The 21,167-nt window shown below is 47.8% G+C and overlaps 2 protein-coding genes and 1 long non-coding RNA gene across 3 annotated transcripts in view; 2 read left to right on the top strand and 1 right to left on the bottom strand.

Moving 5' to 3' along the window:
- LOC149315207 (uncharacterized) overlaps positions 1-12,398 on the top strand; it is a 33,879-nt gene extending 21,481 nt beyond the window's left edge. The window contains exons 2-13 of the mRNA XM_089523182.1: positions 6,888-6,950; positions 7,057-7,119; positions 7,225-7,295; positions 9,313-9,391; positions 9,636-9,691; positions 9,941-9,992; positions 10,072-10,122; positions 10,254-10,318; positions 10,816-10,888; positions 11,895-11,950; positions 12,060-12,141; positions 12,351-12,398. Of these exons, the coding sequence (XP_089379308.1) occupies positions 7,249-7,295; positions 9,313-9,391; positions 9,636-9,691; positions 9,941-9,992; positions 10,072-10,122; positions 10,254-10,318; positions 10,816-10,888; positions 11,895-11,950; positions 12,060-12,141; positions 12,351-12,398 (609 nt within the window). The 5' untranslated portion in view covers positions 6,888-6,950; positions 7,057-7,119; positions 7,225-7,248. The remainder of the gene's footprint in view (positions 1-6,887; positions 6,951-7,056; positions 7,120-7,224; positions 7,296-9,312; positions 9,392-9,635; positions 9,692-9,940; positions 9,993-10,071; positions 10,123-10,253; positions 10,319-10,815; positions 10,889-11,894; positions 11,951-12,059; positions 12,142-12,350) is intronic.
- Positions 1,860-6,010, bottom strand: LOC149315208 (uncharacterized). Its single transcript, XR_016281163.1, has 3 exons — positions 5,842-6,010; positions 4,826-4,942; positions 1,860-2,088 (listed from the first exon to the last, which is right to left on the bottom strand). It is a non-coding gene; the product is annotated as an uncharacterized LOC149315208 (long non-coding RNA).
- Positions 12,399-12,431: 33 nt separating the features above from the next.
- Positions 12,432-13,567, top strand: LOC149315206 (uncharacterized). The gene is made up of 5 exons (XM_089522751.1): positions 12,432-12,667; positions 12,763-12,892; positions 12,995-13,164; positions 13,291-13,377; positions 13,482-13,567. Exons 1-4 carry the CDS (start codon positions 12,636-12,638, stop codon positions 13,370-13,372), a joined length of 414 nt encoding a protein of 137 aa, XP_089378877.1. The 5' UTR covers positions 12,432-12,635; the 3' UTR covers positions 13,373-13,377; positions 13,482-13,567.
- The last annotated feature ends 7,600 nt before the right edge of the window (positions 13,568-21,167 follow it).

Here is a 21,167-nt window from a genome sequence, read left to right as displayed (position 1 = left end):
CAAGTTCCTGGAGCAGAGTGGTCCCTGTTGCGATGCAAATAGACTTCAAATTTCCTCGACTTTGAAAAACTCCCTATTGGCATGGCCAGGAGGAGGAGGAGTCCACCTGCAAAAGATATTCTCCCCATCATAACATCTTTACTAAGGACTGAAACAACATGCAGGCATCTAACATCTCCAATTTTTTTATTGTTTTTTTGTCTCCTGTCTAATTTGTAACATCTTGCCTGATGAAAAAGCCCATGGAGTTTTGAAAGCTTGCAACAAGTATATTGTGATTTTGACTGGCCAATAAAGGTATCACGGATGGATTTTTGTTTGTATTTGTTAAATGGCTAACACAGCTACCTCTGAATATTTTCTTTAAAGTTCTAAAATGGCTTGATATACCAGCTTTACTGGTGACTTAAGATCCTCAGAGGAAGTTCTTCTCCAAATATATTGAATATATTCTGTGTCAGCAAGGGAAAGGACCTTCTGATCTGCCGTTCAAGGCATGGAAAGGTTACAAACAAAATGCCTTGGCAAACTGAAAGATTTTCTGAGCAGAGCTTTCAGTGTTGAGTGCCAGCTCAAAAAAATTACTTGGAGAGTACAGTGTCCAGGATTTTCCAGCCAACATGATCATGCTGCCTGGGGGATTGGGAATTGTAGTTCCCCGCCCAAAATAATTCTTCCAATTTGGCACGAATGGCACCAAGACTGAACTAGCTCAAAAAAAAAAAAATTTGTTTGCCAAAGCATTTTGTTTAGCTGATTCTGTCTTAACTGTTGTTTCCTCTTTGCTTCGTTAGGTTTTTGGAGTAGTTTTTATCTGGATTATGAAGGGTGGTTTTTACAAAGCTTAAATAAATAAATACCAATCTCAAATCCACTTAAGAACTTCTTTCATCTGTTCAAAATCAATTTGAACAATTTGCTACAAACCAAATGAGAGATCAGGTTTCACAGAATTTGGAGATAGGGTGAAGAAATGACAGGTGGATGCGGCTTATTTACTCCACCTTGTATCCCTATTTTGATGGGAGTGCCCTTTTTAAAGCAATGTCAAAGAAAAGGGAGAAACAGCTCTCAGGAAATAAAAAGGCAGCAGGGCTGAGCAAATTAAGAAACCTCTTGTTGCTTCTGTTATATTTAACGTGTTTTACAATAACTTATAATAATAGGTTTTACAATGATTTTTAACCTCCATTTATCTGTAATTAAGGAATGTGTATTTCTGCAAGGGAGTGGGTGGAATTAGATGACATTTCTCATTTCTTACCCACGCGGTGACATCTTTGTAGAATGAAGATTTCTGGTTGTATGATGAACTCTGCTAGTGCCATACGCATCTCATACTTGCTTTTGCTGCTTGTCAAGAACACGGTGGTATCAAAGTCCATCACATGCTGGACCAATTGAAACAGCCCCATCTGTTTGACTTGTCAGCTTTTTAAATGGCTACAGGTTTTAGTTCTATTTTTCAATCAAGGTGAATAGGGAAAGGAGAACATCACTAGCATAAAAGGGCCAGATAAAATATCAATCAAACTTTACTTGCTATTTCTTTTTTTTAATTGTTAAATGAGTGCTAACATGACATTTACAGTCTGAATGTTCACTGAAATAGACCTATGCTCTAGTTAACCATCAGTGACATGTTGTGAACCTGTGACACCTCCCATCATGCCTAACCTTCCTGCCATGTGCACTCTATCCCTTACATAGATGTATCATGCTAACTCTTAGTAAACAAAAACTATATCACAACTATAAAAGTCATTAGGATCAGCTTATAAACCTTGTGTTCCTGAATCTTCATTTCTACTCATCGTAACTAACAATACCTTAAACAGAGATTGTTTAAAATCCTGCTAAACGTTTTCCCTCCTTTATTAATCATCCTCAAAAGCAGTAACTAATTCTCCCTGAAGATCTTTTTGCAGGTATTTTCTCCAAGGCTTCCATTCTTTATCAAACATTTCCAGCCTTGTTTGGCTTATCAGAGCAGTTAATTTGTCCATTTCGTACATACCTAACACTTCCATGCTTCTATTGTAGGGATCTCCTCTGTTTTCCAATCTTTGGCGAAGACAGTTCTTGCCGCTATAATCATAGAGAATAAAGGTTTTTCTTTCTCTTCCCCCAAATTCCAGGTATCTCTCAGATTCAGAAGGTAGACATTTAATTCAGGTCCTGATCTATTCTTCCCCAGAATAACTTTGACTTAGGACACTGCCACCAACAGTATCAATATCTACCTATCTCCTCCTTTTTGCACCTCCTACATCTATTAGGGTTATGACTGTACATTTTAGATACTTTATAAGGAGTAAGGGACCATCTATACCTTGATTTGTAGAGGTTTTCTCTAATCTCAGTTCTTGGTGTGTGTTTTATTTTATTTTGCCATAATTTCCCCCAAGAATGTAGTTGTAAAGGTCTTTTAAATCTCTGGCCCATTCAATCATATATTCCTTCACGGTTTCATCTTCTAATTCAGAATTCCTAATCAGGTCACATAATTTGCTCATCTCTTTCCAGGATTGTTTTATTATTTTCTCTAATTCAGGTTCATCTCAGCCAATTCCTAGATGCTTACTATCAATTAGAAACCTTTCTTTTAACTGTCTATAAGCAAACCACTTTCATATATATCCTTCCTTTTGGAGTTCTTCTTGAGATTTCATTCTCCTTTCCCCAATTCAACCGTTGTTATATTTTCCTATGTCACCCATTCGTTTTCTTTCAGATCTTCTATTTCAAACAAAGCTTCATTTGAAGATGTCCGTAATGGGATCCATGGGCACCATTTCTTTCTAGATATCTCCCATGTTCTAAGCAATGCTTTCCTAATTAAATGGTTCTTTGCATTCCCATCCAATTTTGTTTCATCATATATCAAATATCCATGTAACCCATGATTTAAATCTCGGCTCCCTGGGGGCCTTTCCTTCGCCAGACCTCTCTCTCCGGAGGGAGGTCTTGAGGAGGAAGGGTCCCTGAGGGAGCCCAGGGCCTGGCAGGCCACCCTTCTGGGCTCCCTGGCGGCCTTTCCTTCGTCTTTCGGCCGAGGGGAAGAACCGAAGGGAAGGGCCTGGGACGGGTGCCCAAGCCCTTCCCTCCGTCTCCTTCCCCTTCGGTTAACAGGGCCCATTCGAGCCCGTTTGGCCGAAGGAAGGGACAGAGGAGGAGAGGGCAGGCACACACCTCCTCCTCCCCACGGGGCTTTGGTAGCCCTGAGGTGTCCTTCGGAGGACACCTCAGGCCTGGCGAAGCCCCGAGGAAAGGAGCAGGGGCTGCACGCCTGCTGCTCCTGCCCCTCACGGGCCCTTACTGGTCCCCACCTGTCTCTGAGAAGCAGCTGGGGGCCAAGGAAGGGCAGGTGCACGCCTGTCACCCCCTCTCCCAATCCCACCTCCCACTTCTAGCTGTCTCTTAGACAGCTGGAGGTCGGGAAAGGGAGCAGGGAAAGCCCCGCCCCCTGGAGGGTGGAAGCTCCACCCCCAGCACGCGGCCCCACCCCCGGAGGGTTCGGCCCCCCCAGTAATCTGAGAGACAGCAATCCGGCCCCCAGTTCAAAAAGGTTGCCTACCCCTGTCCTAAAGCCTAACCCCTAACCCTTCCATCAGTCTCTCTTGTCTAGGTCTTTCCCCCTTTCTCCCTTCATTGTAGTCTATCCGGGGGAGTCGGGGGGGGGGGAAGGTCATCTTTGGACATTTCCAGTATGCTGGCCAGGGGTCAGTCTGGATGACCACAAGATATCCCCCTTTTCTAACCCTTCCATCAGTCTCTCTTGTCTAGGTCTTTCCCCCTTTCTCCCTTCATTGTAGTCTATCCGGGGGGGGGGGGGGGGGAGGTCATCTTTGGACATTTCCAGTATGATGGCCAGGGGTCAATCTGGATGACCACAAAATATCCCCCTTTTCTAACCCTTCCATCAGTCTCTCTTGTCTAGGTCTTTCCTCCTTTCTCCCTTCATTGTAGTCTATCGGGGGGGGGGGGGGGGGAGGTCATCTTTGGACATTTCCAGTATGCTGGCCAGGGGTCAGTCTGGATGACCACAAGATATCCCCCTTTTCTAACCTTTCCATCAGTCTCTCTTGTCTAGGTCTTTCCCCCTTTCTCCCTTCATTGTAGTCTATTGGGGGGGGGGGGTGGCATCCTTGCACATTTCCTGTATCCTGGCCAGGGGTCAGTCTGGATGACCTCTAGATACCCCTTTCTATCAGTTCTAGCCTCGGTCTTCCCTCTCTTCTTTTTTCACCAGAGACGGACTCTCCCTTCTCTGTTCTTTAACCGCAGCTTGACCGTTTCCTGCTTCATTCCCAGCAGCCTTGGCCTGGATGATCTTTAGATATCTACTTTTTACAACTCTTTACTTGCCTCAAGCTTTCCCCGTTTCTCTCTTTGCAGTCAACCAGACTACCTCACAGGGGCGGCGGACTCTCTTGTTTCTTAAGCACAGTCTGGATAACCATTAGAGATACTCATTTCCAACTCTGTTCTATTTCTGGTTTGAGCCTCCCAGCCCCTTCTTGTCCTTAACGTCAATCATTCTGAATGACAGACTCACCCTCCCATTTTTTAATGGACATTTCCTGTGTTTCTGGGGAAGGAGGGCAGTTAGTCTGGATGGCCTTCAGATATCCTCTCTTTCCAATTGTTTATTGTGTCTGGTTTAAATAATCAGCCTCCCTCCACCTTCCTCTCTCCGTTGCGGTCAACCAGACTACCTCACAGGGGTGGGGGACTTCTCCTTGGATGACCTTTAGATATCCCCCTTTCGCCAAAAACCCTTTATTATCATCTCAGACGGACTGGAAGACCCCCAAAAACTCACCGCTGGATCTTCCCTTGCTCAGAGTCCTTCAGTGTCCCTTTCCTTTGGCCGGGGGTCAGCCGGGAAGAGAATTCGGCCACGCTGACCCCTCTGAAAACCTTGACCAACAGGAAAAGCCTGGAGGAAGGAAGGAGAGGAAGCGGTGAGAGAGAGAGAGAGAGAGAGAGAGAGAGATGGACGCCAACCCTGCGAGGGAGGAAACCCCAGGAGGAGGCGGCGTCCCAGCATCCCCTGCTTGCTATTGACAAAGCAGAAAAGCCGGGAAGACTTCAGCCGAAGCAGGAAGTGCAACAGGAAGAGCAGTTTCACCTCAGGCTGCAAGGGCCAAAATAGTGCTAAAAGAAGGAAGGAAGGAAGGAAGGAAGGAGGTTGGTTTGGAGCTGATACAAGATGGCTGCCCTCATGCTCTCCTCTCACAACGGTCTTAAGCGGTTGACTGATGGACAGGATTTTGGGTGGATTTAAGATGGCCGTCCTCATGCCACCTGATAGTTTTGAGTGAGTGGCTGCAGTCCAGGCAGCACTGAACCACTGCGCCACCAGGGCTCCTCAATTCAGATGCAGCAAGTTGGAGAGAGGGCAAAGGGGCCAGTTGCCTGGAAATTCAGATGATCTCTCTCACACACAACTACACACACACACACACAATAATAATAATAATAATAATAATAATAATAATAATAATACCAATAGTGGTGTTTTCTTGGCCACATTTTCCTCTGAGGTTCAGACAATGTGAGTTCCCCAGTGGGTTTCCGCAGATGAGGGAACGGAGACTCGAACCCCAGTTACCCAGCATCCTTGTCCAGTGTTCAAATCACTGAACAAATGTACTTTGTTGGCTACGGTATCTATCGTGTGTGTGTGTCTGTGTGTATGTGAGGTGTCACTAGCCCACCTTTGAACCCCTGACACACCCAAAACGGCAGCCTCTTTGGGGTAAAAGCAGCCCAATGTTGGGGCGCCATGAGAGACGCCAACGCGCTTCACACAACAACCAGCAAAAGCAATCTCACCTCCGTCCGCTTCTGCCAAATTGTCATCTTCCTGTTGCTTCTTCTTCCCCCTCTTTCTGCAAACTTGCCGCTTTTTCTTTCCGGACGCCTCCTTTGAACCGCTTTCATCCTCCGGCCGCAAGGCCTTGCTCTCCGGATGCCTGGGTTTCACAGAAACGGTGCCTTTGGGCCACGCTTTCTGCAGCTCCCGCGTCCGGATGCGTCCTTGCAGGCGCCGAAGCAAGGCTGGCCCCGAAACCTTACACAGCTCTTTACAAAGTGAAGCAACCCAAAACCCAAGCAAAAGCCTGCCTTTGCAGCCTAAAAGCAAAGCCAAGAAATTATAATGCACCAATATATCATCATCATCCATTTAAAAGCGCATCTTATGAAACAGTGCACATTGATGCGAAGTGTCAGTCATGAAATCATAGCGTCTCTCGAGAGGCGCGTCGGAAGGCTTCCCTTATGTTTAAAAAGTTGAACATTGAAATTTAATACTTCAAAATTCATTTTAAATTGTAATAAAACTGTATCATTCTGGCATTTAATATAAATGTAAACACTATTTTCAATGCTGATGACGGACGGTGGCCTCAGAACCCCTTCCAAATGCTATCAGGCCCCAACAGCCAGGGCTGCCTCTCCACCTCACCAATGACTACTTAGTGAATGCCTCCATTGAAGGGAGGCTTATTATGGAGGGAACATCACTATCTTTGCAGGGAATACTGTTATATCTGGAGCATGTTCAGGGCTTCTAGGCAGCAAAGCCCAGAGAACCCTCTATCTAGCCTTGCTTTCCCTCACAAAGGTTCCGTATCTGCTCTGGAACCTGCTTGACTCCATTCTGGAACCCGGCCATTGGAGACCAGTGGCTGCTTTCTGTGAGGCTCCTTGGCCTGGACTCAGGTCTCAGGCCTCCTCATTGACCATGCCTGGCTTCAAGGACCGCATGAAAGTGAGTGAGGGCTGAAGGGCAGAGGCCAAGCGGTGGGAGGACAGCCAGGGCGCCCCTTCTTCTTCTCCCCTGGTTCTCCTTCATTGTCTCTCTACTTTGCTTCCAGGCCATCAAGGAACATTTCAAGCGTCCTACACGGATCGAGCCTGACCCCAAGGGCTGCTTGGAAGTGAGTGAGGGCCGAAGGGCAGAGGCCAAGCGGTGGGGGGACAGCCAGGGCGCCCCTTCTTCTTCTCCCCTGGCTCTCCTTCATGGTCTCTCTCCTTTGCTTCCAGGTCACCGGGGAACATATCAAGCCTCCTCCATTGACCAGGCCTAGCTTCAAGGACCGTGTCAAAGTGAGTGAGGGCTGAAGGGAAAGGCCAAGCATTGGGGGGACAACCATGGTGCCCCTTCTTCTTCTCCCCTGGCTCTCCTTCATCAACTCTCTACTTTGCTTCCAGGCCGCCGTGAAACCTTTCTGTTTGATGTTCCAATGCGTAAAGCGCCAAAAGGACGAGGACGATTGTCCAGGGTAAGGCCCCGTTTCCTTCCTTGCTCACTTGCTTCCTATCTTCTGTCTTTCTTTCCTTCCTTCCTTGTTCTAACCTTTCTTCCTTTCTTCCTTCTGGGACATAGTAAAACAAATGAGTGTACTGTATTTGCCCAGAGAGAAAGCATGCCTTCCATAGAGAACCATTACAAAATACTTGCCCATCACAAGTACTCTCCAATGAATCTCTGGGCGGCCAAATATGGTTTCCCTATGGGAAGATATCTCCCAATGACTCCCTATGGGCAAGTATGGTTGCTCTATGGGCAAATATTCCCCAGTGATTCTCTATGGGCCAGAATGGTGTCTCTAGGGGCAAATATTCCCCAGGGATTCTCTATGGGCCAGAATGGTTTCTCTAGGGGCAAATATTCCCCAGTGAGTCTCTATGGGCCAGAATGGTTTCTCTATGGGCAAATATTCCCCAGTGATTCTCTATGGGCCAGAATGGTTTCTCTAGGGGCAAATATTCCCCAGTGATTCTCTATGGGCCAGAATGGTTTCTCTATGGGCAAATATTCCCCAGTGATTCTCTATGGGCCAGAATGGTTTCTCTGTGGGCAAATATTCCCCAGGGATTCTCTAGGGACCAGAATGGTTTCTCTATGGACAAATATTCCCCATTGATTCTCTATGGGCTAGAATGGTTTCTCTGTGGGCAAATATTCCCTAGTAATTCTCTATGGGCCAGAATGGTTTCTCTAGGGGCAAATATTCCCCAGTGATTCTCTATGGGCCAGAATAGTTTCTCTAGGGGCAAATATTCCCCAGGGATTCTCTATGGGCCAGAATGGTTTCTCTAGGGGCAAATATTCCCCAGGGATTCTCTATGGGCCAGAATGGTTTCTCTGTGGGCAAATATTCCCCAGGGATTCTCTATGGGCCAGAATGGTTTCTGTAGGGGCACATATTCCCCAGTGATTCTCTATGGGCCAGAATGGTTTCTGTAGGGGCACATATTCCCCAGTGATTCTCTATGGGCCAGAATGGTTCCTCTGTGGGCAAATATTCCCCAGGGATTCTCTATGGGCCAGAATGGTTTCTCTAGGGGCAAATATTCCCCAGTGATTCTCTATGGGCCAGAATGGTTTCTCTAGGGGCAAATATTCCCCAGTGATTCTCTATGGGCCAGAATGGTTTCTCTAGGGGCAAATATTCCACAGTGATTCTCTATGGGCCAGAATGGTTTCTCTGTGGGCAAATATTCCCCAGTGATTCTCTATGGGCCAGAATGGTTTCTGTAGGGGCAAATATTCCCCAGGGATTCTCTATGGGCCAGAATGGTTTCTCTGTGGACAAATATTCCCCAGTGAGTCTCTAGGGGCCAGAATGGTTTCTCTGTGGGCAAATATTCCCCATTGATTCTCTATGGGCAAGAATGGTTTCTCTGAGGGCAAATATTCCCCAGTGATTCTCTATGGGCCAGAATGGTTTCTCTGTGGGCAAATATTCCCCAGTGAGTCTCTAGGGGCCAGAATGGTTACTCTATGGGCAAATATTCCCCAGTGAGTCTCTAGGGGCCAGAATGGTTTCTCTGTGGGCAAATATTCCCCACTGATTCTCTATGGGCAAGAATGGTTTCTCTGAGGGCAAATATTCCCCACTGATTCTCTATGGGCAAGAATGGTTTCTCTGAGGGCAAATATTCCCCACTGATTCTCTATGGGCAAGAATGGTTTCTCTGTGGGCAAATATTCCCCAGTGAGTCTCTATGGGCCAGAATGGTTTCTCTGTGGGCAAATATTCCCCACTGATTCTCTATGGGCAAGAATGGTTTCTCTGAGGGCAAATATTCCCCAGTGAGTCTCTAGGGGCCAGAATGGTTTCTCTGTGGGCAAATATTCCCCAGTGAGTCTCTATGGGCCAGAATGGTTTCTCTGTGGGCAAGTATTCCCCCGTGGTTCTCTATGGGCCAGAGGGGTTTCTGTATTGGCAAGGAAATAATAGTATCCTTATGGTCAATAATAATACCAATCTCCTTCTCCTGTCCCTCTCTCAGTCTCCCAGAAGTCAAGGTCAGCTATGTTGACGAGGACATCCCTGAGTCACTTGCATCACAGAGTTGTATCTCTTTAACGGTAAGGAAAGATAGGCATCCCCCCCTTTTCCTCATCTTTTCTGCCCAAATTCATCCTTCTTTTATCTTCATAGGATGGCAGGGGAATAGACCTTTCAACTCATAGGTAACCAAGGGGCAAAACTGGGGGCGGACGCGTCTCCCTTCTCCCTCTTTTTAGGGAACGGCTTTTCGGCTCAAGGCCAACCCAAGAGCATCCCTTTGTGGCCCACGGACTGTCCTTCACTTCTCTCCTTCTTTTGTAGGATTCGGAGAGCGATGGCTGTTCTGCAGAGGCTGATCTTGGGCCCAGGTCTGACAGGTAAGGTCTTCTCCGTTTGGGTCCTGGATGGGGACTGAATGAAGAAGTCTCTGCAAGTGGTCTTTCCACTTTGTTCCATGGCCTGTTCCTGTCTTTCTTTCTTTCCTTCCTTCTTTCCTTTGTTTTTTCTGTCTTTCTTTCCTTCCTTGTTTCTTTCCCCTTCCCTTCATTTCTTTCTTTCCCTCTTCCTACTGGGACTGAGAGGGTGATGATGGTGATGATGATATCATATTCCTGTCTGTGTTTCAGTTTGGAGGGGATCCCTGAGATGCTTGAGGCAGAGAGCCTTTCCTCTTTGATGGTAATGTAATAAAGTCCGTTCCCCCTTTCCCCTCTTTATTGGAGGACTGTCTAAACTCATTCTTCTTTTCCCTTGATAGGAAAACAAGGAAGAGAAGGAAGCCGCAGGGAAAGGAAAAGATGGGGAGAAGGTGAATAACTTTTTGGGCTCATGGGTAACAAAAGGGGGAAACTGGGGGGGGGGGAGACTTTTAGGGTCAGGGCCACCCCAAGGCCACCCCTTGTGTCCCCTGGTCTCTCTTTCACTTCTCTTTATCTATAGGATTTGGGCAGCCATGATCCCTCTCCTGCAGAAGCAGAGCCTAATCCTACACCCGCTTCAGACAGGTGAGTCCTTATGTCCCCGCAAGCGGCCTTTCCAGAACTTCATTCTGGCCCCAGTTATTTCATGGTCTTTTTCCTTCCTTCCTTCCTTCCTTCCTTCCTTCCTTCCTTTTTTCTTTTCTTCCTTCCCTTCCCTTCCTCTTTTCCTTCCTTCTTTTTTACCTCGCTTCTTCCTTTCATCCCTCCCTCCCTTCCTCTTTCCTTCCTTCCTTTCTTTTCCACCTCTTCCCTCCCTTTCTTTCCCTCCCTCCCCCACCTTCTCGTCCCTTTCTTTCTTTTCCTTTCCTTTCCATCCCTTTCTTTTCCTTCAATCCTTCTCACCCTCCCTCCTTTCTTCCCTCTTCCCTGCTTCCCTCTTTCTCTCCCTTTCCCCTTCTATCCTCTTCTCTCCTCCTTCCTTCCTTCCTTCTTTCTATCCTTCCTTCGTTTCCTCTTTCTTCCTACTGTGACTGAGGGATCATCATCATCATCATCATCATTTTTTCCTGTCCCTATTTCAGTTTGCCACAGGTGACCGATCCAGAGGAGGCCAGCCCTGAGACGCTTCCAGCAAAGAGCCTTTCCTCTTCGAAGGTAATTAAAGAGTCATTCCCCCCTTTTCTATCCAAATTCTGTCCAAATCTATTCTTCTTTGATCTTCATAAGATGACGATGAAGGTAGATGCCGTTAGGAGCCGCAGGGAAAGAAAAAGATGGGGAGGAGGGGAATCATAGAATCCTAGACCTGGAAGAGACCCCAAAAGGGCCCTGATCCAATCCAACCCCCTTCTTCTGCCATGCAGGAACTCTCCATCAAAGCATCCCCACTGACAGATGGCCATCCACAGCCTCTGTTTAAAGGCCTCCAAGGAAGGAGGCTCCACCAAAATCTCCATGGAGGAAGGAGTGTGTTCCTCTCTCGAACCTCCCTTACTCTCAGGAACCTCCTCCGAATGTTGAGGTGGAATCTCTTTTCCTGTAGCTTGCATCCATTGTTCCGGGTCCTGTTCTCTGGAGCAGCAGAAAACAAGCTTGCTCCCTCCTCAATATGACATCCTTTCAAATATTTAAACAGGGCTATCATATCCCCTCTTAACCTTCTCTTCTCCAGGCTAAACATCCCCAGCTTCCTCTGACGTTCCACATAGGGCCTCATGGTTTCCAGGACCTTCACCATTTTAGTCGCTCTCCTTTGGACTCATGGCTCCAGTTTCTCAATGTCCTTTTTGAATTGTTCTGCCCAGAACTGGACACAGGATCGTTCCATTTGGGGCCTGACCAAAGCAGAATAGAGAGGCACTATGACTTCCCTTGACCTAGACACTAGACTTCTCTTGATGCAGCCTAGGGCCGCATTGGCCTTTTTAGCTGCCGCATCTCACTGTAGACTCATGTTCAACTTGTGATCTACTTGGACTCCTAGATCCCTTTCACATGTAGGTGAACCCCATAATCCTATATCTGTGTGTTTTATTGTTCCAGCCTAAAGCACCCTGAAGAACTCTTCCAACTCATGGGAAACAAAAGGGCCACCCCAAGAACCTCCCCTTGAACCCCGTGTTCTCCCTCTCACTTCTCTCCCCTCTCTGTTTGTTTATAGGATGAAGAGGCCGGTCCCTGTCCCACGGAGGCTGATCCTGGGCCCAAGTCAGACAGGTAAGTCTGTCTCTCCAAATGGCCAAATGACCGGTGGCGCATGACAATGTCCGGCAAGCAGCTTCTCCGTAGCTTCATCCTGTTTTGTTTCATGGCCTGCTCCTTTTAGGGTCCCAGAGCCTCAGGGGAGACCCTCTGATGAAAAGCCCAGTGATCAGATGTTTGATGCGAATGAATTTATCTCTTGCCCGGTAAGGAAGGAAGGAGGCTGTTTAAGAAGCATTTGCTTATTTCACTGTCTGCATCCCCCCCTTTAGTTATCCTTGTGTTTACAATCTTTCACCCGCTTTGGGGTTTTGGGAAACAGTTTGCTTTGACGCTTCCTCCAAGTCCTCTGCAGTGGCTTCCTAATATAATGGTCTGGGACATCTTGATGCACCTTGTCTTTCTGAGACCAAAGGTGAGCGTGGAAACTGAAATGAGCGTTAAAACCTTCGAGAGACAATAGGTCCCCCCCCCTTTTAAAGTTATCCAACCCAAAACCCACATTAAAGAGCAGGACACGTTCCCAAGGCTTGTCACATAAGGCCACAAGTGGGAGTCACCTCCTTTTCCCTGCTGCTGTCTTCTTTCCTCCTGACAGAACGAGGAGAACTTACATCGGCTGTGCCACAAGTTCCCCAGTTACTCCAAAAAAGATCAGAATGTGCTGCTGTTCGGCATCGCACTTGGGAGCTTGGACCTGATGCTGAAGCATTTCCTGAACTCAAAAGAAACGTAGGCGGCTTCCTCCTCCCAGGAGCCCCCCATTTCCCTCCCGGGGGTCTGGGGGTCCGGCAGGGATGCCATTGGCTCTCCGTCCCTTTCTCTAGGGCCTGCGATCAGCTCATGTACGCTGTCTTGGCTTCACCTGAGTGCAACCTAGACGCCTGCATGACTGAGTTCATCCTCAAAGTCAACGAGTATCAGATGGAGGAGAGCGAGGAATACCCTTTGGCCAAGGTAAGGGCTGACCCTGGCAGGGCTCATCCGCAAGGCAGGAAACCCAAGGTAGTTTCCCCTCTGCGGGTGACCCTCCTACAGAAAACCTGCTTCTCTCCTCAGGTGAAGGCGCTCAGAGGGATCAAGGCCATTGTAGCGGACCTCAGCAATCTCAAAGACCTGAAGCACTGGCTGCAGTACCACTTAGTGACCCTGTCCAACGTCTTGGTCAGCCAGTCCCAACCCAAGGAGCAGGGGAGCAGCGGGAAGCTCAAAAAATACCTGGTCCCAGGGTCCGTTGGCTGCAAGGCAGGGCTGGGGCAGGAGTGGCCAGTGGGATAGACCCAGATATACACACCAACCCTGAACCAACCCTCTTTTCTGTCCCCCCCCCCCCCCCCGCTCTCTCTCTCCTGCAGGGAAGCCATTGATATCTTGGCAATCCTGCTGCAGCGGCTGGACCTGATGCACAACATGAAGTCCACACTCATCTCCATGTGAATGTGGTGAGTCTGCTTTCCCTCCATCTCCCTCTCTCTTTCTCTGGGGGATGGCTTTCCCTTAAAATGGAAGACTCACGAATAAAAGGCATCTCTCCTTCCCTCCGCAGGACTGAACAGCCATCGCTTCCACCTGCGCCGTGCCTCCGCCCAAAAGGACCTCCGGCCAAGGCCTGAGAAGTCTCAGAAGACAGGGGGACTCCCTGCTGCTCTGGGTGAAGACAAGGATGCCATCATGCGGCCTTCCCACGCGGCTGCCACTCGGACGCTGGGTGCGGACATTTCCCCATTTGGGGCAGGACAATCCCAGTTCCCCCCAGGGTTCAAATGTCCCATCCATCTAGAGCCGCCGGTCCCAGGTTCCAGTGGCAGTGAGCGCTAGCAGCCAAAGCCCCGTCTGGATGGAGCTCTGGGCCTTCAACTCCCAGAGTCCAGCCGGGTGCTTTGAGCACTGGCTGGGTTTAAATAGCTACTCTGCCAAGGAAAGAAGCCAGACGGAGGAAGGAAGAGAGGACTACATCTCCCAGCAGCCCCTGCCCACCATCCCCTTCCTGCCACTGCTGGTCAGTCGGCCAGGCTCCCTGAAGCGCCCCCTTCCCCCCTTCCCACTCTCCCTTCCCCTCCTTACTCCCCTTCCTTTCCTTTCCCTCTTTCCTCCCCCTTCTTTCCATTCCCTCTTTCCTCCCCTTATTCCTCCTTCCTCCCTTTTCCTCTCCTTCCTCCTCTTTCCTCTTTTCTCCTCTCCTCTTTCTATTTCCTCTCCTTCCCTTCCTTCCTCCCTTCCTTTCTGTTTCTTTCATTCCCTTTTCCTTTCCTTCACCCCTCCCTCCCTCCCTCTTTCTTTCCCTTCCTTTCTTTCAACTCCTTCTCTCCCTCCGTCCCCTCTTTCTTACTGTCCTTCCTCCCTCCCTCCCTTTTTCTTTCATTCCCTTTTCCTTTCCTTCACCCCCTTCTTCCTTCTTCCCTCCTTCCCTCTTTCTTTCCCTTCCCCTTGTCTTTCAACTCCTTTCCTCCCTCTCTCCCTCCGTCCCCTCTTTCTTACTGTCCTTCCTTCCTTCCTTCCTTCCTTCCTTCCTTCCTTCCTTCTTCCTTTCCTTCACTTTTTCTTTCCTTCCTTCCTTCTGTTACATGGATTTGTAATTGGTTGACCAACCGAACCCAAAGGATGGTCAGCCATGGTTCCTTTTCATCCTGGAGAGAAGTGACCAGTGGGGTGTCCAGTGAGGCAATGACTTGAATGACAGAATTAGGGCCATACTTATCAAATTAGCTAATATAGTATATAGTATAGCTAATACTCCAGAGGACAGGATCAAAATTCAAAATGACCTGAACAGACTAGAAAGCAACTTGGAAAATGTAAGGTCCGGCACTTAGGGCAGAAAAATGAAATGCAGATATAGGATGATGGGGGACACCTGACTTAACAAGACTATATGTGAAAGGGATCTAGCATCCAAGTAGACCACAAGTTGAACATGAGTCAGCAGTGCTATGCGGCAGCTAACAAGGCCAATGTGATTCAAGGCTAAATCAATAACAGTCTAGTGTCTAGATCAAGGGAAGTCATAGTGCCTCTCTATTCTGCTTTGGTCAGGCCCCAAATGGAACGATCCTGTGTCCAGTTCTGGGCAAAACAATTCAAAAAGGACATTGAGAAACTGGAGCCATGAGTCCAAAAGAGGGGGACCAAAATGGAGAAGGGTCTGGAAACCATGAAGCCTTATGAAGAAGGACTTAGGGAGCTGGGGATGTTTAGTCTGGAAAAGAGAAGGTTAAGAGGGGATATGATGATAGCCCTGTTTAAGCATTTGAAGGAGTGTCACGTTGAGAAGGAAGGAAGCTTGTTTTCTGCTGCTCCAGAGACTAGGACCCAATGGAGCAATGGAGGCAAGGTGCAGGAAAAGAGATCCCAGCTCAACATTAGGAGGGCCTTCCTGAGAGTAAGGGCTGTTTGACAGAGGAACACACTCCTTCCTTGGAGGGAAGTGGAGTCCCCTTCTTTGGAGGCCTTTAAACAGAGGCTGGATGGCCATCTGTCAATGGGCCTGCTTTGATAGAGAGTTCCTGCATGGCAGAAGAAGGGGGTTGGACGGCATCAGGGCCCTTGCGGTCTCTTCCAACTCTGATTCCCTCCTTCTCACATGCCTTTCTTTCTTTCATTCCTTCCTTCCCTCTTCCCTCCCTCCTTCTTTCTTTTTCCTTCCTCTCTCTCTCTCTCCATCTCTCCCTCCTTCCTCCCTTACCTTTCTTCTTTCTCTCTCTCTCCATCCTTTGCTTCCTTCCCTCATTCTTTCCTTCCTTTTTACTTCCTCCACTCCTTCCTTCCTCCCTCTTTTTCCCTCCCTCCCTCGTTCCTTTCCTTTCTACCGCCTTCCTTCCTTTACTTCCTCTCTTCCTTCCTTCTCTTCCCTTCACTCTTTGCCTCATTCTTTCCCTCTGTCCTTCTTTTCTACTTCCTTCCTTTCTTCCCCCTTCCCTTCCTTCCTTCCTTCCTTCCCTTTTTCCTTCTTTCCTTCCTTCCCCCTTCCATCCCTCCCTACCTTTCTACCACCTTCCTTCCCTCCTTCTGTCCCTCTTTCCTTCTTCTCTTCCTTACTTCCCTTGCATCCTTTTTTCTTTCCATCCACCCTTCCTTCCTTTCTTCCCTTTCTTTCTTTCCTTCCTTATTTCATTCTTTCCATCTTCCCTCCCTCCCTCCCTTTCTATCCCTTCCTTCCTTCTTCTCTTCTTTGCTTCCTTCCTTCTATCCTTCCTTCCCTGTTTATTTCCTTCCTTCCTTCCCTCCTCCCTCCTTCCCCTCTTCCTTGCTTCCTTCCCTTGCTTCTTTCTTTCCATCATTCTTTCCCTCCCCTCTTCCTTGCTTTCTTCTTTCCCTCTTTCCTTCCTTCTTTCTCTTCTTTCCTTCCCTTTTTCCTTCCTCCCCTCTTCTCCTTCCCCTCTTTCCCTCCTCTCTTCTCCTTCCCCTCTTTCCCTCCCCCTCTTCCCCTTCCCCCTTCCCTTTCCCTCCCCTTCCTCCTTCCCTCTCCCCATCCCTTTCCCATGGAAGAGGCAGACCCCAGACGCAGGACTCTGGGAGCCAGAGGCAAAGGGACGGGGGTCTCTGCTGCCCCTGAGGCTGCCATGGCACACACCCCTCCTCTCTGCCCAGGCAGACCCAGCCTCAGGAGGAAATGTCCTCTCCCTCCCTTCCTTCCGCCTGGCCTTCTGCAGGAACCATCCCCCAGTGGGACAAGGGCAGCAAAACCAGCCCAGGCTCCCATCCATGGAGGAGGAGGAAGAAGACTATTGCTGCTGTTGTTTTTTAATTATCATATTTGAAGTATTGCATTGCAGTGTATTGTTCTTCTATAATTATTGTTGTTGTGATTCTGATTATGATTGCATAGCTGTGGTTGAGTAGCATTCGTAATTAGTGTAGCTTTTACTGTTTAGACTGCTAGCCTTTTGTTATAGCAGTTATTACTGAGCCTTTGTTTTAATGGATTTTGTAATAATAAACCCTTCTGTTGAGTAGTAACTTCTGTCTCCATGCACTTGGCTGTCTGTTCGCTTCAAACCCTCTGAAAGCCCCCACTTTTAATACTGCCCCCGTTTCTCTGTCTTCTTCCGCCCCATGGCCTGGTCCCTCTGACCCCTCTCAGTACCAGGTTAGCTTTAGAGAAAGGGATCTGACCCACAAGAGATAGAGAAAGAAAGAGGGGGACTCCCAAGACCCCTTCCTCTCTGACCCATGGCCTTCTCCCTCTGGCCCCTCTCAGTCCCAGGTTGACCTTAGAGAAAGGGATCTGACCCACAAGAGGGAGAGAAAGAAAGAGGGGGACCCCAAGACCCCTTCCTCTCTGCCCCATGGCCTTCTCCCTCTGTCCCCTCTCAGTCCCAGGTTGGCCTTAGAGAAAGGGATCTGACCCACAAGAGAGAGAGAAAGAAAGAGGGGGACCCCCAAGACCCCTTCCTCTCTGCCCCATGGCATTATCCCTCTGGCCCCTCTCAGTCCCAGGTTGGCCTTAGAGAAAGGGATCTGACCCACAAGAGAGAGAGAAAGAAAGAGGGGGACCCCAAGACCGCTTCCTCTCTGCCCCATGGCCTTCTCCCTCTGGCCCCTATCAGTCCCAGGTTAGCTTTAGAGAAAGGGATCTGACCCACAAGAGAGAGAGAAAGAAAGAGGGGGACCCCAAGACCGCTTCCTCTCTGACCCATGGCCTTCTTCCTCTGTCCCCTCTCAGTCCCAGGTTGGCCTTAGAGAAAGGGAACTGAACCCCAAGAGAGAGAGAAAGAAACAGGGGGACCCCAAGACCCCTTCCTCTCTGCCCCATGGCCTTCTCCCTCTGGCCCCTCTCAGTACCAGGTTGGCCTTAGAGAAAGGGAACTGAACCCCAAGAGAGAGAGAAAGAAACAGGGGGACCCCAAGACCCCTTCCTCTCTGCCCCATGGCCTTCTCCCTCTGGCCCCTCTCAGTACCAGGTTGGCCTTAGAGAAAGGGAACTGAACCCCAAGAGAGAGAGAAAGAAAGAGGGGAACCCCCAACTCCCCTTCCTCTCTGCCCCATGGCCTTCTCCCTCTGGCCTAGGGTTGCCATAACCCTCCTGGGGGCGTGACAAGCCCGATTTTTGGCCCCTTGGCACGGTCACGGCACGGTATGGCTCTTAGCCCCGGGTTGAGCTGGTTGCCGCCGCCGCGACCGCTGCAACAACCCTGGCTGTTCTGCAGCCGCCACCACCATTGGTGCTGCGGCTGCTGCTGCTGCAGCCTTTTCGCTGCCTGCCTGGCTTTGCCCTGGCCCTGCGTGGGCTGAGCAGGAGCTCCTGCCCTTCAGGCTGGCTGGCCAATGGCTGGACAGCCCTCCCCTGCCGCAGGAGCCTGTGACTGCTAGCAGGAGGCAGGGCTGTTCCAGCTCCACTCTCCCCATTGGCCAGCCAGCCTCCAGAGGAGGGGTGTCTCCTCTTTGGTCCCTGGCGCGGGCCGAGGGCAGAAAAGAGCCTTGCCGCCAAGCCATTTTTCTTCCTTTCCTTTTTCTTCCCCTATTTTTTCTTCTCTTCTTCTTCCTTTTCTTCCTCCTCCTCCTCCTCCTCTTTGTTTTCTTCCCCTCCTTCTCTTCTTTCTCTTCCCCCTCCTCTTCTTCTTTTTCTTCCCCTTTTTTCTTTTCTTCCCCTCTTCCCTTTCCTTTTTCTCCTCGGCTGCTGCTGCTGCTGCTGCTGTTGTGGTTATGGTTGCTGTTGTGTGCAAACTCCTTTCTGACTAATGGCAAGCCTGCCTAGCCTCCCTTCGCTAGCCCTTCCTTCTCTAACGCCCTTATTTAATCCCTTCTATCTAAACCTCTATCTATTTACCCCCCCCCCTAAGCCCCCCTCCTCTTCTTCTCAAGGATCCAGGGCTTCTCAGGGCTTTGCCCCCATGCAAAAAGAAAAAGACTGACCCACAAATCCCCCTTATAGTAAGTGGAGATACACTGTACCTGGGGGAAAAGAGGGGGTTGCAGGGAGCAAGGAGAAGGAGGAAGGGGGCAATTGCTAAGAAGGCTTGGAACATATAGTTTGCCGGCTCAAGGGGCTGCCTGTCTACCTTGGCTCAAATGCTGAGGATGCCTGGACTTGTGCTGCTGTGTGTGTTTTGGAATTGGGGGGTGGGTGGCCAGAAAGGGAAGTACATTTCTGCCATCTGTCGAGGAATAATGCCAAATGTCCTCCATTTTGAGCATGCCTAAGAAACATGAGTTTATATCAATACTTTTTAAAAATCATTATTTTTTTCGCGTGTCCTCCATTTTAAAAATATGTCCTACATTTGGGCCTAAATTTTGTCCTACATTGTCCTACATTCCCCCCCCCCCCCCCCAATTTTCCTGGTTTGGAGGTTGACAGTTATGGCAACCCTACCTGTGGAGGATATCATAGTCTTGTCAACCTTGTTTTGGCCTGATGTTGAGTCCTCAAACTGCTGTGTGCAATTCATAGAATCACCAAACTGGTATGAACAGTTTAAAAAATCTTCGTAGTCAAATGCCTACAGTGTTCATTTAGGGACTGAACTGAGATATATTTTCCATCCTTTTGTGAGTCTCCCAACATTTTTTAAAGCCTCACAAAAAAGTTCACAATATTTACATTTAGCAATGTGCAGTGTTTTCTTAAATTTCATCTGCTACACATTAAAACTGCAGCTCATAAAGGACTCTCCTCTAAATCAGTTTGCTAGAGGAGTATTGAGCTACTGTGGGTTTTGGACCTTAATTCCCATAATCCCTAACCATTATAGACACTGATGAAGGTTTGAGTCACAGTCCAAAAAACATCTAGAAGGTTGGATTAGAGGATGAAAAATAATGAATGATGATGACTTGATGCCTTGAGTCCCTATATTGGGAGAAAGGTAGAATATATGAAAATAAAATAATGATGGTAATGGTGATTTTGTTAATTTATATCCTGCCTTTCTCCCAGTAATGAGACTCAAGGCTAACAACACATTTAAAAATTTTACTAATAAAAACTATATAAAAGCTTCAGTAGTATAAATTTAAAGTTGTTATTAAAAAAATAACCAATTTATGAAGATAAAAACATTAATATTTATTAAGACTATATAAAGCTCAAAACCAGTACTGCATAGCATTAAAGGCCCACCCCACTCAGTTTCTAAAAGCCTGATAGCAACAAAATGTTTTAACTTGCTGATGGAAAGAGAGCAAGGACAAGGCCTTTGGAAAATTTTGACTTTCCAAAATTAACACACATCCAATTTTATTCTCTTTTGTATAGATTTTCATGTGTCACACACACATGTACACCTTCAAATCGCCTACCGATTTATTTATGGTGACCCCGTGAATTTCATAGGGTTTTCTTAGGCAAGGAATACTCAGGTGTGTTTTTCCCAATTCCTTCCTTTGTTAGTGGTCTCTCGTCCAAGTACTAACCTGACCTCACTTAGCTTCCATGATCAGAGGGATCTGGTGCCTTTAGTGTATTTAGACCAATATCTGTAGACTTTACTATGAATTGTCATGTGTCGTTTTTCCCTCTGTTCTCCTCTTTCTCCTTGCAGGAAAGAAATGGCAAGCACTGCAGAATTTGAGAATGAAATTGTGGCTTTTTAAAACATAAAAAGTATATCTGAACTTGTGATGGGTCACAAATGTTCGCCTTGGTGTCATTCATATCTCGTGCTCTTGCAAAATGCGACAAAATCCACAAAACAGTGATAACCTTTATTGCTCAAACTAAAAAGCATACAGTATGTCATGTAAGCTTTCAAAGCATCACTGGCTTCTTCATCAGGCAAAGGTGTTAAGAATCTGTGACTGCAGTTGCCGCTGGGAAACCACACCACTCCTGAATATTCCTTGTTTAGCTGACTTTAAGCCAACATTTTAAGAAGTGTGTGAAACGGATCATTTGTCAAATATACCAAAGCTAAATTATTAATATCCTGCACTTTACAATTTGGAGTATGTTGCTAAAATAATAGTATTTGATCTGCTGCTGTAGGGCATCAGGATCCAATCATGTCAACCTTTGAAGAATTCTGCTTGAAAACTGAGCTCCCTCTCCATCAAAACAACACCATCTAGTACAAGTACTTACGCTCAGTAAACCTGGGATATCTGCTGAGTAAGAATTGGATCTCCAGTTATGTCATTGGGAAAGCATATCCAGGCATAACTGTGTTGGCCATACAGTAAAGTTATTTATTTATTCAAGGGATGCATATCCTAGCTTTCTCCCAAAATGAGATTCAAGGTAGCAATAACCTCACAATACAATAACTTCCAAAGTATAATAACAACTAAAATCCAC

Source organism: Sceloporus occidentalis, unplaced genomic scaffold, assembly GCF_023333645.1.
Source record: "Sceloporus occidentalis isolate IW3139 unplaced genomic scaffold, rSceOcc1.0.p SCAF_4, whole genome shotgun sequence".
NCBI lineage: Eukaryota > Metazoa > Chordata > Lepidosauria > Squamata > Phrynosomatidae > Sceloporus > Sceloporus occidentalis.
Note: the sequence above shows the minus strand (reverse complement) of the source record. Positions and strands in the feature narration are given on the sequence as shown.